This window comes from Rutidosis leptorrhynchoides, chromosome 9 (genome assembly GCF_046630445.1).
Source record: "Rutidosis leptorrhynchoides isolate AG116_Rl617_1_P2 chromosome 9, CSIRO_AGI_Rlap_v1, whole genome shotgun sequence".
Lineage (NCBI taxonomy): Eukaryota > Viridiplantae > Streptophyta > Magnoliopsida > Asterales > Asteraceae > Rutidosis > Rutidosis leptorrhynchoides.
In genome coordinates this window covers 362452744-362467474 of record NC_092341.1, presented here as the reverse complement: position 1 = coordinate 362467474, position 14731 = coordinate 362452744, and the positions used below count along the sequence as shown (strand labels likewise).

Here is a 14731-nt window from a genome sequence, read left to right as displayed (position 1 = left end):
CTTTCCGGTAATCCTTTCACAAACGCGTCGATCTTCTCTTCCTTATCTTCGAATGCTCCCGGACACAATAGGCACAATTCTGTGAATCGTCTTTCGTACGTGGTAATATCAAATCCTTGGGTTCGTAACCCTCTAAGTTCTGTCTTGAGCTTATTAACCTCGGTTCTGGGACGGTACTTCTCGTTCATCAAGTGCTTGAATGCTGACCACGGTAGTGCGTACGCATCGTCTTGTCCCACTTGCTCTAGATAGGTATTCCACCATGTTAATGCAGAACCTGTGAAGGTATGCGTAGCGTACTTTACTTTGTCCTCTTCAGTACACTTACTTATGGCAAACACCGATTCAACCTTCTCGGTCCACCGTTTCAATCCGATCGGTCCTTCGGTTCCATCAAATTCCAAAGGTTTGCAGGCAGTGAATTCTTTGTAGGTGCATCCTACACGATTTCCTGTACTGCTAGATCCAAGGTTATTGTTGGTATGTAGCGCAGCCTGTACTGCGGCTATGTTTGAAGCTAGAAAAGTACGGAATTCCTCTTCATTCATATTCACGGTGTGTCGAGTAGTCGGTGCCATTTCCTTCAAAATAGTCAAATGGAACAAGTTAATCATACAGAATATTAAGAGTAGTTAATAGTATTTCGTAGCATAATATGAACTCATTTATAAAAGCTTTTTCTTCATATTAGCGTTTTATAAGTTTAAATTCGGGTAGTACCTACCCGTTAAGTTCATACTTAGTAGCTAATATACAATTCAACTACTACAATTCTATATGAAAAACTGATTATAATAATATTTCGCGTTCAAACTTTTATACAATATTTTACAAACTTACAATACCGCTTATTTTACATAAAGCATGAAATATAGCACACAATAACTTTAATACAAGATAGTTGTGAAGATAATTCTAGCTAGTACACAAATCGTTCAGCAAAGGCAATAAAGACACGTAATTCATACGTCCAGAAACAAGTCATGCATTCTGGTTTTACTAGGACTACTTCCCATCCTTGGTCTTGTGGAACATAACCGTTAAGGCCGTTGATAAGACAGCGTGTTGTAATGTCGTCAAAGGGACGAGGGTTACGTAATGTCCAACAGTCCCGTAACAATCTAAAAACCTCATTTCTTACCCCAATTACCGACTCCGTCACTTGTGGGAACGTTTTGTTTAATAGTTGTAAGCCGATGTTCTTGTTCTCACTTTGGTGAGAAGCGAACATTACTAATCCATAAGCATAACATGCTTCTTTATGTTGCATGTTAGCCGCTTTTTCTAAATCACGAAGTCCAATATTCGGATATATTGAGTCAAAATAATTTCTTAACCCATTGCGTAAAATAGCATTTGGGTTCCCCGCAATATATGCGTCAAAGTAAACACATCGTAACTTATGGATTTCCCAATGTGATATCCCCCATCTTTCGAACGAAAGCCTTTTATAAACTAAGGCATTCTTGGAAAGTTCTTCGAATGTCTTACAAACTGATCTCGCCTTAAATAGTTGTGGCGAAGAATTCTGACCGACTCTAGACAAGATTTCATCAATCATGTCTCCGGGTAGGTCTCTTAAAATATTGAGTTGTCTATCCATTTTGTGTTTTTATACTGTAAAATAGACAAGAGTTAGATTCATAAAAAAATAATTATTAATACAAGCAATTTTTACATATATCATAAAGCATAAGCACACTATATTACATATATTACACCACACGAATACAACTATCTTATTCCGACTCGCTTGTTTCTTCTTCTTCGGTTTTGGTTCGTTTTGCCAAGTTTCTAGGGATATATGATGTTCCCCTAATACTAGCTGTCGTTTTCCACATTGGTTTAGAAAAACCTGGTGGTTTAGAGGTTCCCGGGTCATTGTTACAACTTAAGGACTTCGGGGGTTGACGATACATATAAAGTTCATCGGGGTTGGAATTAGATTTCTCTATTTTTATGCCCTTTCCCTTATTATTTTCTTTTGCTTTTTTAAATTCAGTTGGGGTAATTTCTATAACATCATCGGAATTCTCGTCAGAATCCGATTCATCGGAGAATTGGTAATCCTCCCAATATTTTGCTTCCTTAGCGGAAACACCATTGACCATAATGAACCTTGGTCGGTTGGTTGAGGATTTTCTTTTACTTAACCGTTTTATTATTTCCCCCACCGGTTCTATTTCTTCATCCAGTTCCGATTCTTCTTCCGGTTCCGATTCTTCTTCTGGTTCCGACTCTTCTTCCGGTTCCTCTTCGGGAACTTGTGAATCAGTCCACGAATCATTCCAATTTACATTTGACTCTTCATTATTATTAGGTGAGTCAATGGGACTTGTTCTAGAGGTAGACATCTATCACATAATATCAAACACGTTAAGAGATTAATATATCACATAATATTCACATGTTAAAAATATATAGTTTCCAACAAAATTTGTTAAGCAATCATTTTTCAAGTAAACACGGTCGAAGTCCAGACTCACTAATGCATCCTAACAAACTCGATAAGACACACTAATGCAAAATTCTGGTTCTCTAAGACCAACGCTCGGATACCAACTGAAATATCCCGTTCTTATTGATTAAAAACGTTCCATATTAATTGATTTCGTTGCGAGGTTTTGACCTCTATATGAGACGTTTTTCAAAGACTGCATTCATTTTTAAAACAAACCATAACCTTTATTTCATAAATAAAGGTTTAAAAAGCTTTACGTAGATTATCAAATAATGATAATCTAAAATATCCTGTTTACACAAGACCATTACATAATGGCTTACAATACAAATATGTTACATCGAAATCAGTTTCTTGAATGCAGTTTTTACACAATATCATACAAACATGGACTCCAAATCTTGTCCTTATTTTAGTATGCAACAGCGGAAGCTCTTAATATTCACCTGAGAATAAACATGCTTTAAACGTCAACAAAAATGTTGGTGAGTTATAGGTTTAACCTATATATATCAAATTGTAACAATAGACCACAAGATTTCATATTTCAATACACATCCCATACATAGAGATAAAAATCATTCATATGGTGAACACCTGGTAACCGACATTAACAAGATGCATATATAAGAATATCCCCATCATTCCGGGACACCCTTCGGATATGATATAAATTTCGAAGTACTAAAGCATCCGGTACTTTGGATGGGGTTTGTTAGGCCTAATAGATCTATCTTTAGAATTCGCGTCAATTAGGGTGTCTGTTCCCTAATTCTTAGATTACCAGACTTAATAAAAAGGGGCATATTCGATTTCGATAATTCAACCATAGAATATAGTTTCACGTACTTGTGTCTATTTTGTAAATCATTTATAAAAACTGCATGTATTCTCATCCCAAAAATATTAGATTTTAAAAGAGGGACTATAACTCGCTTTCACAGATTTTTACTTCGTCAGAAAGTAAGACTTGGCCACTGGTTGATTCACGAACCTATAACAATATATACATATATATCAAAGTATGTTCAAAATATATTTACAACACTTTTAATATATTTTGATGTTTTAAGTTTATTAAGTCAGCTGTCCTCGTTAGTAACCTACAACTAGTTGTCCACAGTTAGATGTACAGAAATAAATCGATAAATATTATCTTGAATCAATCCACGACCCAGTGTATACGTATCTCAGTATTGATCACAATTCAAACTATATATATTTTGGAATCAACCTCAACCCTGTATAGCTAACTCCAACATTCACATATAGAGTGTCTATGGTTGTTCCGAAATATATATAGATGTGTCGACATGATAGGTCGAAACATTGTATACGTGTCTATGGTATCTCAAGATTACATAATATACAATACAAGTTGATTAAGTTATGGTTGGAATAGATTTGTTACCAATTTTCACGTAGCTAAAATGAGAAAAATTATCCAATCTTGTTTTACCCATAACTTCTTCATTTTAAATCCGTTTTGAGTGAATCAAATTGCTATGGTTTCATATTGAACTCTATTTTATGAATCTAAATAGAAAAATTATAGGTTTATAGTCGGAAAAATAAGTTACAAGTCGTTTTTGTAAAGGTAGTCATTTCAGTCGAAAGAACGACGTCTAGATGACCATTTTAGAAAACATACTTCCACTTTGAGTTTAACCATAATTTTTGGATATAGTTTCATGTTCATAATAAAAATTATTTTCTCATAATAACAACTTTTAAATCAAAGTTTATCATAGTTTTTAATTAACTAACCCAAAACAGCCCGCGGTGTTACTACGACGGCGTAAATCCGATTTTACGGTGTTTTTCGTGTTTCCAGGTTTTAAATCATTAAGTTAGCATATCATATAGATATAGAACATGTGTTTAGTTAATTTTAAAAGTCAATTTAGAAGGATTAACTTTTGTTTGCGAACAAGTTTAGAATTAACTAAACTATGTTCTAGTGATTACGAGTTTAAACCTTCGAATAAGATAGTTTTATATATATGAATCGAATGATGTTATGAACATCATTACTACCTCAAGTTTAATAGGTAAACCTACTGGAAGTGACAAGAAATGATCTAGCTTCAAAGGATCTTGGATGGCTTGAAAGTTCTTGAAGTAGGATCATGACACAAAAACAAGTTCAAGTAAGATTTTTACTCGAATTAAGATAGTTTATAGTTATAGAAATTGAATCAAAGTTTGAATATGAATTTTACCTTGAATAAGAAAGATAACCTACTGTATATAACAAAGGTTTCTTGATCTTAGATGATTACTTGGAATGGATTAGAAAGCTTGGAAGTAAATTAGTAAACTTGAAGGGATTTTTGAAGTGTTCTTGAAGTGTTCTTCCTATGATGATTATAGCTTGATTCTTGAAGTGATTTTTGATGAAGATGGTGATTAACTACTAGAAAAATACGTTCATAATAGTGTGTGTGTGTGTGTTGAGAGAGAATTAGAAAGAGAATTGGAAGTGAAATGGAGTGAATGATGAGTGGTAATTGGTGAGTGGTGAGTGGGGTTAAAAGGAGTTCTAGTTAGTTGACTAGCTCATGGTAGAAGTTAAAATTGATTAGTCATACATGACATAATCAAGAGTGGAATCCCATGCTAGTTCCTATTGGTATATACCCATAGTATGTTTTGAAGCTGTGTATAATACGGGTAAGAATACGACTAGAATTCTTGATGAAAGAAAAGAATGGGAAAGTAACTGTAACCATTTTCGTTAAGTATGAGTGTTTTGATATATGTCTTGAAGTCTTCCAAAAGTATTTTAATACATCTAAATATACTACATGTATATACATTTTAACTGAGTCATTAAGTCATCGTTAGTCGTTACATGTAAGTGTTGTTTTGAAACCTTTAAGTTAACGATCTCAATTAATGTTGTTAACCCATTGTTTATTATATCTAATGAGATGTTAAATTATTATATTATCATGATATTATGATATATTAATATATCTTAATATGATATATATACATTTAAATGTCGTTACAACGATAATCGTTACATATATGTCTCGTTTCGAAATCCTTAAGTTAGTAGTCTTGTTTATATGTATATAACTCATTGTTAATATACTTATAGAGATACTTACTTATCATAATCTCATGTTAACCATATGTATATCAATATATATATCGTCATGTCGTTTTTACAAGTTTTAACGTTCGTGAATCGCCGGTCAACTTGGGTGGTCAATTGTCTATATGAAACATATTTCAATTAATCAAGTCTTAACAAGTTTGATTGCTTAACATGTTGGAAATATTTAATCATGTAAATATCAATCTCAATTAATATATATAAACATGGAAAAGTTCGGGTCACTACAAATGTCGGTTACCAGGTGTTCACCATATGAATGATTTTTATCTCTATGAATGGGATGTATATTGAAATATGAAATCTTGTGGTCTATTATTACGATTTGATAAATATATAGGTTAAACCTATAACTCACCAACATTTTTGTTGACGTTTAAAATATGTTTATTCTCAGGTGATTATTAAGAGCTTCCGCTGTTGCATGCCAAAATATGGACAAGATTTGGTGTCAGCATGCTTGTATTATATTGTTTAAAACTGCATTCGAGATTTACTTTGTTGTAACATATTAATATTGAAAACCAACATGTATTGGTAGTGTGTGAGTGTGATATTTTTTTATCATTTTTTGATAATCTAGGTGATGTCCTTTTAACCTTGTCGATAAAATAAAGGTTATGGTTTGTTTTAAAAACGAATGCAGTCTTTGAAAAACGTTTATAATCGATATGAATGGGACATTTCATTTATTATCGAAATTATTGTTACCTCGGAAAGGACATAAATTGAGAAACAACCTAAAACGCTAGAATTCATTTAAAATGGAATAAAGGAGAATAAAAAGGCAAAGAAAAGAATAAATAAAAGCTAAGTGTGGGAAGAATTTACCAAGTTCTTTAAAATACATATCACATATTTGGTACAAGATTATTGCAGGTACTTTTGTTTTGGACGATACTAATCAGTTTTACCCGATTTACTGTAATATATTCGAAAGAAAGATGGATCTACACGATGAATCAATTCCATCATTAAAAGGAAGTAGAGTCTTCCAAAAAAGAAATGCACTTCTTGATTTAGGTCAAGAAGTTGTCGTCCAGACCAGCTGTAGGTTGACGAAAAATCTAGAAAAGTCATCTCTAAAATCAGCAGGAAATCCACGGACCTCAGCATCAAACAGGGTCGCCAAGTGGTCAGACTTATCCTATCCATGAGAGGATCTGTCTCGTAAAATGGGGAGGGCCCCGTGCATATTAGCTTGATAAGACTAATGAACTAGACCTCAGAAAGGATAATCTCCTTAAAGATTAAAAATCAGCATTTAAGCCTGATATTACTCAATCCTTGAGATTGACCTTAAAGATTGAGAATTACAAACTCATGGAATTCGATGATATCTAAACTCGAGCTTGAATGAGAAAATATTTTGATCAAAAATAAAACCGATTTGTTTTCTGAAAACCTATTTTTAATGCGTTCATTACCATTGAACGTAAAATCCTAGGAATTCACCTAGAATTCATTAGGTCACCTGAACCAAATCGGGTGTCAATCGTAAGAACGATGGTTGCATAGTATGTTCGAAGACAGGACCTTGTGCCAGACCGAAAAATTATAGGGTGATCTTTACTATTGCTCCTACAAAGGATATTAATTGCATCCGACACGTTGTGGACCATGAACATTTGCATGTCATTTGACATTGCCTTAACAGTTGCTTGTTCAACGCTTTCCTTTACAACCGGATGGCTGTTTACCGAAAGGTAATATACGGGACAAGTAAACTGGAAGTGTACTTTCCTAATACAAGGTTAGCAAGTGGGTGACACAAAACTGCAAGTTTTGAGCTAAAATTTTAAAATCTGAAACCCATAACCCACAAAAACATTTTGCAAATACCGATGAAGGGTTATTCCGAAAAACTTATCTAGGGTAAAAGCTAGAATGAATTTTCAAAAGATCAACAGTTTTCATAAAGATCCAATTTCCTTAAAGGATCTAAATTTTTATAGTCATGTGGGACTGTAAACCATATCGTTACTATCATTGTTTATACCGCCGTATCAAAATCACTAATGTATAAAGTGTGAGAATAAAAAAAGTGATTTCGAGTGAAGTGTGATTTAATTTCAAGTTCTGTATTGCTTGAGGACAAGCAACTTCAAGTGTGGGGATATTTGACAGTGCTCCAAATGATCATATATTTAGTCGCAATATCCTTCCAATATGTAAAGTTTTTAGTTGTAATTGTTCTATTTTTAAGTTATAATCGTTTAAATAAATAAGTGCGAAGACGAAAGACGAAAATGAAGATTTGAAGACAATGACTTCCAAAATGCTCAAACGTACAAGTTACACTCCAAATTATACTATTTATTGATGATTAATGTCTAAATATTGATAAAAGTACAAGTCGCGGAACGCAAAGTACAAGATATCTAAGCATACGAAAAGACGTTCGAAAATCCGGAACCGAGACATAAACCGAGTATCAACATACGAGTCAACGGAGCTAAAATTACAAGTCTACTATGCACAAGAATATAATATAATATATATATAATTACATAGTATTATATATATATATATATATATATATATACATACATATATATATATATATATATATATATATATATATATATATATATATATATATTATAAAAATCAGCAGCCCACGTTTTGAATTCAAATGGTGAGCTGGAACTCAAAACTCCACGATCGCGGAGCTGCAAAGGGTAAAACCTCCACGATCGCGGAGCAGTACAGGATCAATTTGGCCTATAAAAGCTCGAGCATTCTGCCGAATCCTTCACCCCTTTTTCTTTCTTTCTATCTACAAATTATATATATAAGTATAATTTTAATTTTAATTTAAGTTTAATAATAATTGGGTTATTGTAAGAAATATTTTACGGGTTTTAAAGTCGGAACTCTGTCCGTGTAATGCTACACTATTAATAATCATTGTAAGCTATGTTCTTCCTTTTTAAATTAATGTCACGTAGCTAAGTTATTATTATTCTTATTTAAGCCGAAGTAATCGTGATGTTGGACTAAATATTAAAACGGGGTTATTGGGCTTTGGACAAAAGACCGACACTTGTAGAAATTGGACTATGGGCTATTAATGGGCTTTATATTTGTTTAACTGAATGATAGTTCGTTAGTTTAATATAGAGATTTACAATTTGACGTATCTATAAATAACCACATACACTCGATCGGATACGATGGATGGGATATTTATAAATACTAATAATCGTTCATTTGACCGGACACGAGAATGGATTAATAGTCAATGGACTCATTACAATAGCGGTGGATTGCATACAATGATAATTGGTGTAATTGTTAACAACATATTAAAACATTGGATTACACACAGTCGATAACCTGGTGTAATCATTAACAAAGTATTAAGACCAAGTTACAGTTTAAATCCCCAATTAGTTGGAATATTTGACTTCGGGTATAAGGGTAATTTGACGAGGACACTCGCACTTTATATTTATGACCGATGTACTATTATGGACAAAAACCAGATGGACGTATCAAATAAACCAGGACAAAGGACAATTAACCCATGGTAATAAATTAAAATCAAAACGTCAAATATCATGATTACGAAAGTTTAAATAAGCATAATTATTTTATTTCATATCTCATCCTACTTTTAATTACCGTCATTTAATTTCTGTTATTTATTTTATGCATTTTAAATATCGTCATTTTAATTATCGTCATTTATATTTAAGCTTGATATAAAAATTGACAAACCGGTCGTTAAACGGTAAAATCCCCCTTTTACATATTATTATATATAATTATATATATTTTGTACAAATATAGTTTTATAAAAATATAGTACGTAATCACTAGCTCCCTGTGGAACGAACCGGACTTACTAAAAACTACACTACTCTACGATTAGGTACACTGCCTATAGTGTTGTAGCAAGGTTTAGGTATATCCCATCTATAAATAAATTAATTAAAACTTGTATCATATTTCGTAGTATTTTGTAGTAAACTATAATAGTATTTCGTACACCTCCGCTGACACATCAGATAGTCTGGATGATATCGTAAGTGGTAATCAGTCAGCATTTATTCCGGGTAGGCGCATTTCGGATAATATTCTTCTTACTCAAGAATTAATGAAGAATTATCACTTAAATAACGGAGTCCGACATTGTGCTTTTAAGGTGGATATTCAAAAAGCGTATGATACAGTCGATTGGGATTTTTTGGAATTTATTTTGTATAAGTTAGGCTTCCATGAACAGATCATCAGTTGGATCATGTCTTGTGTTAGGTCATCTTCCTTTTCCATTTGTATAAATGGAGAATTACACGGGTATTTCAAAGGTAAATGTGGGCTTCGGCAAGGTGATCCTATGTCGCCTTACCTTTTTACCCTTGTCATGGAGGTGTTATCGTTGATGTTGAATCGTAGGATTGTTGAGTTGTCTTCTTTTCGGTTTCATCCAAAATGCGAGAAGTTGAAGATCATCAATTTGTGTTTTGCCGATGAATTTTTTCTATTTTCTTTTGCTAACACAGATTCTGTTCAAGTCATTACCTCAGCTCTAGATGAGTTTAAGCGGTGTTCTGGGTTGGTGCCAAGTTTGCCTAAGAGTAAAGCTTTTTTTGCTAATGTTCCTCAGGGTGTAAAATCGGCTATTTTGAATATTCTTCCATTTGAAGAGGGTAAATTGCCCGTGAAGTATCTAGGGGTCCCTCTTGTCTCTTCAAGTCTTTTTCATAGATATTGTAAAGTTCTGGTAGATCGTGTTAAGAATAAGATTGGAAGAATAAGTATATTTCGTTTGCGGGTAGAGTGCAATTAATTATTTCAGTTATTTTGTCTATGCAACTTTACTGGTAGTCCGTTTTCATGCTCCCTAGCTCCATAATTAAAGAAATTGAGGCCTTCATGAGAGGTTTTCTTTGGTGTCAAGGAGATATGAAGAAGGGTAAGGCGAAAGTGAAATGGTTTAGGGTCTATTTGCCAAAGGAAGAAGGGGGTTTGGGTATTAAGAGGATCAAGGAATGGAATCTTGCGTTGCTTACTTCTTTAATTTGGCGAATGCTCACTTGCAAGCAGTCGTTATGGGTTCGTTGGGTTCATATGTATCATTTAAAAGGTGATAATTTTTGGAATTTTACTGCTATTGCGGGTGTTAGTGTTGGTTGGCGGAAACTGATGAGTATTAGAGACATTGTCCGATCCCATTTTGTAACGAGAATTGGTGATGGGTCTCAGTGTTTGGCATGGTATGATACTTGGTGTGACTATGGCCCATTGGCGAATTTCATTTCCAATAGACACATTGTCAGGGCTGGGTTTGCTCGTGAATCAAAGATAAGAGACATTTGTGATGATCAAGGATGGCGTTGGCCAAATGACTAGCCTATTTTATTCCCAGGTTGGGAAAATATTGCGGTTCCAATTCTTAATGATAGCCCAGATGCAACTAAATGGCTGGGGATCATTGTGTTCTCGGTTAGTAAAGTTTGGAGTACTATTCGTTCTCGATCTAATGAGGTTCCATGGTTTAATGTCGTTTGGTTTGCGCATTGTATTCCAAGACACTCGTTTATCGTGTGGTTATTAATGGGGGAAAATCTTAAGACGCAAGATAAATTGAATGCTTGGGATACCCGTGTGAATGGTAATACGCCAATGGTTTGTCCGCTCTGTTCACTGCAGCCGGATTCTCATGAACACTTATTCTTTGAATGCCCATTTTCCACTCGTGTGTGGTTGCTTGCTACGAAGAATATGATGTTTTTGTTCACTGGTAACTCTTGGAAGACGTTTGTGGAGTTCGCAAATGGTTTTGCTGCTAAGAGAAGTGCGGCTAGTATTACTGCTAAACTTCTATTTGGTGCGACTGTTTATTTTGTTTGGCAAGAGCGTAACTGCAGATTGTTTAAAAAAGAAACTAGATCATGTGATAAACTTGTGGCTGTGATTTTCCATATGGTTAGATTGAAGTTAATCTCGATAAAATGGAAGCAAACAAGGCAGACTAGATTAATGAAGGATGCATGGAAAATCCCTTAATGTTTTTTGTCATTTCGTGGAGCTTGATGCTCGTGGTTGTGGTTTGTAGTCTTGTTGATCTGGTTTGTTGGGCTATGGGGCTTGTCCTATAGCCTGTTTCGTTTTGTATTGTTTATCATTCGTTTATTAATAATATTCACCGGGTATAATCCCTTTACCCAAAAAAAATACAATTAATTAAAATATTTATAAAGGTATTTATAATAGAAATACCTATAAGCCAAGGATTTTTCTTAAGATAACACCAAAGGTGATCTTTAAGAAATTATAGCATGTAAAAATTGTTTGTACCTTTCATTATAACTACCTACTCCTTACAAACAACTATTCTAATATACATCATGTTCATGCATATAATCAATTCTTAAATATAGCCTTTACATTTACGAATAGAAAAATCCAACCAAATATATAGACATATAGTGGTGATAATTATCCATTAATAATATTTTCTTGTAAAATATGCGGCATTTGGCTTAAATTTTGGAACAACAAATAAGGGAGGAAGGTGGCTAGAAATTGCCAACTATGAAAATCAATACAACTATACAAGTATTTGTGGATCATTCATCTCAACATTTAATACAACTAATGGGCTTCGGCCCTTTAATGGTTACGTAGTCAACCGATGGATAACCAGTCAATAAATGTCATTTTTATTGGAGGCTCGTCTTGCTATCCCAATCTTACTCACACAATGTCTCCAGTGTTGCCTCATTATTTTTGAATTTTCTGTTCGAAACAAAAGATGAGCCCTTATAATGTTTAACTTTCGAATACATATAAAAAGATAGTAATATTAATAATTTGTTGACTAAACGACTTTTCGTGATTTGAATTATTTGATAAACAAATTTACAAGATTAATTTTTTGGTAAATGAATGTTCTGTTATATAATCGGGGGTGTTAACTAATGCTTTCGTGCATGAAATGGTAATGACTCCGGATTGATCTTTGAATCGTGTGAACACTTTCCTAATCGAATATTCTGACCCACTTAGGCACAGGTTGCACGAAGTTTCGATTGGGATAAGACAAAGATGAATTGATGTCTTGGCTAAAAGATATCAACTCCACAATTGCATAAAAATATAGTTCTATTTGTTTGTGCTGAAAGTGTGTTTTAAAAGGTTAAAAATTTGGAACCTTTTTCAAATACACAAAGGGTGTATTTATAATGGGTCAAAAGGTTTCATGAAAAGTCACAACCTTTGATTCATACCCATTAGTGACTTGGAAGTTAATATTGATGTATTTACACTTAAAATGGTCTAAAAACATGGAAAAACCGCAATCAAATGTCCTGGAACAACCTCAAAACGTTTGCGGTTCGAATGTGCCTTTTGGGTTGAAAAGGCACCTTTTCAGCGAATCAGTGTGAAGCCACGCCGCGGGCCCAGGAGCCGCGCCGCGGGCTAACAAAGAATCACACTTCCAAACATGCCAAAAACTCTCGACCTCAAAATCACCCTTTAAGCCGCGCCGCGGCTTAAAGCTACTGCACACTAAAAAACCTTTTAAGCTTATTTCCAAGTGCGTTTAGCCTTTCAAGTCGCGTTTCGCATTTCTAATGTTCCAAACATTATTTCCAAGCTCACTAACATAACCTCAAATCATTTTACACTTTACGAACGTGTACTCCACACTCCCCAAATCCGTGTAGCGTTTCAACGGTTCTAGAACTTTTAACTTAGCAATCCAATCAACTAAAATGACGTTGGATCATGCTAAAATCACCAACAATTCCCCCCATTTTAGTATGATCCTTGATTACTAAAATACCAACAAACGAAAAACTAATTCATATGTGTAAATGTCACATGGATTGAATTTACACATAGTATATTACACGTGCAAGAATTCGAAAATCAGGGTGCTCTAATAGTTTGAACCCATCAATTCATTTGAAAACCTGTCGATAATATACACACTAGTTTCATACTTTCTACAATTAACCTGACACGTTAAAAGCCATGTGTCCCAATCCTCTCATGAACATATCAAAAGCTAAGTCCCAAGCTTTCTTGAGGCGGCTTAACCTCATGTTCACATACATAGTTTCTTTAATCTTGCTCCCACGATGAAATTTTTCAAGACAACTATTAAGAAGTATTTAACTTCAACCTTCTTTATCTCACGGGTCCGAATACATATTTTGGGATCATATATTAAATGTGTTCCAATCTTCAGATAGTAGGCTTTTCTCATTGAATTCAGCTCCTAGCATTGTACTAGAAGGAAACTGGGTATCCCACTATGGAAGATCTAAATGGACTTCAATCCCACAATATTAGCCAACTTGTGCGGACTACCGGCTAATGCTTTTATCAAGTGATTTAGTCAAATTTGTTGTAATCCAACAAAATCCACATACATCACTTCATTCGTGATAACCTCACGAAACACAATTTGTCTAAGGCATAAGTGTCTAGCTAGACTTTCACTTGTACATTTAAATATATGCCTTAGTCACGTGATATCCCATAACTAGGGATCACCATGAACTTTCATCTCATTCATTATGACTTCAATCAATTTACTTTTATTTGCAATCCTTTAACTAAGGATTTACCAAGTCCATATTTTACCATAAGAAACTTATGAGTACTCAAATCAATTGATTGATTAGTCAATGCGCATATCCACTTTTCACAAGTCACCAATGTAAACATATAATTGTACACCCTTGATAATGTATCCCCAATATCCTTATGTACATAATTGTCACCATTACATTAGATGGTAAGATCATAATTATAAACATCCCTTAGTCAATCCACTTCTTAAAACTAAGAGTCAATGACAATAAGTTTATAATTTCAATAATCTCAACATCAACCTTAATGTCTCATCTATACCAAGTGTAATTTCCTACAATTTATAGACGCACCATTATCTTGATCAATAGTTAATTCAATATATTCTTAATATGCTTTAAGGATTCTCACTGTGAATTAAACCATAGTCCATGATAGACTTTTACAAGTATTAAAATACTTAAGTCTCATCACAATGAATACCACTAGACCATGTTTAATCTTTCTAACACCATGCTAAATTAGTCACTTGATGTAGTCACATACACCATACCACAAATTTCCATAGCATACCGGTATTTAGAAACAATTAA

At 33.8% G+C, this 14731-nt stretch overlaps 1 protein-coding gene across 1 annotated transcript in view; it reads left to right on the top strand.

Moving 5' to 3' along the window:
- LOC139869258 (uncharacterized) overlaps positions 1-11600 on the top strand; it is a 108199-nt gene extending 96599 nt beyond the window's left edge. The window contains exons 3-5 of the mRNA XM_071857575.1: positions 9736-10314; positions 10419-10908; positions 10960-11600. Of these exons, the coding sequence (XP_071713676.1) occupies positions 9736-10314; positions 10419-10908; positions 10960-11600 (1710 nt within the window). The remainder of the gene's footprint in view (positions 1-9735; positions 10315-10418; positions 10909-10959) is intronic.
- The last annotated feature ends 3131 nt before the right edge of the window (positions 11601-14731 follow it).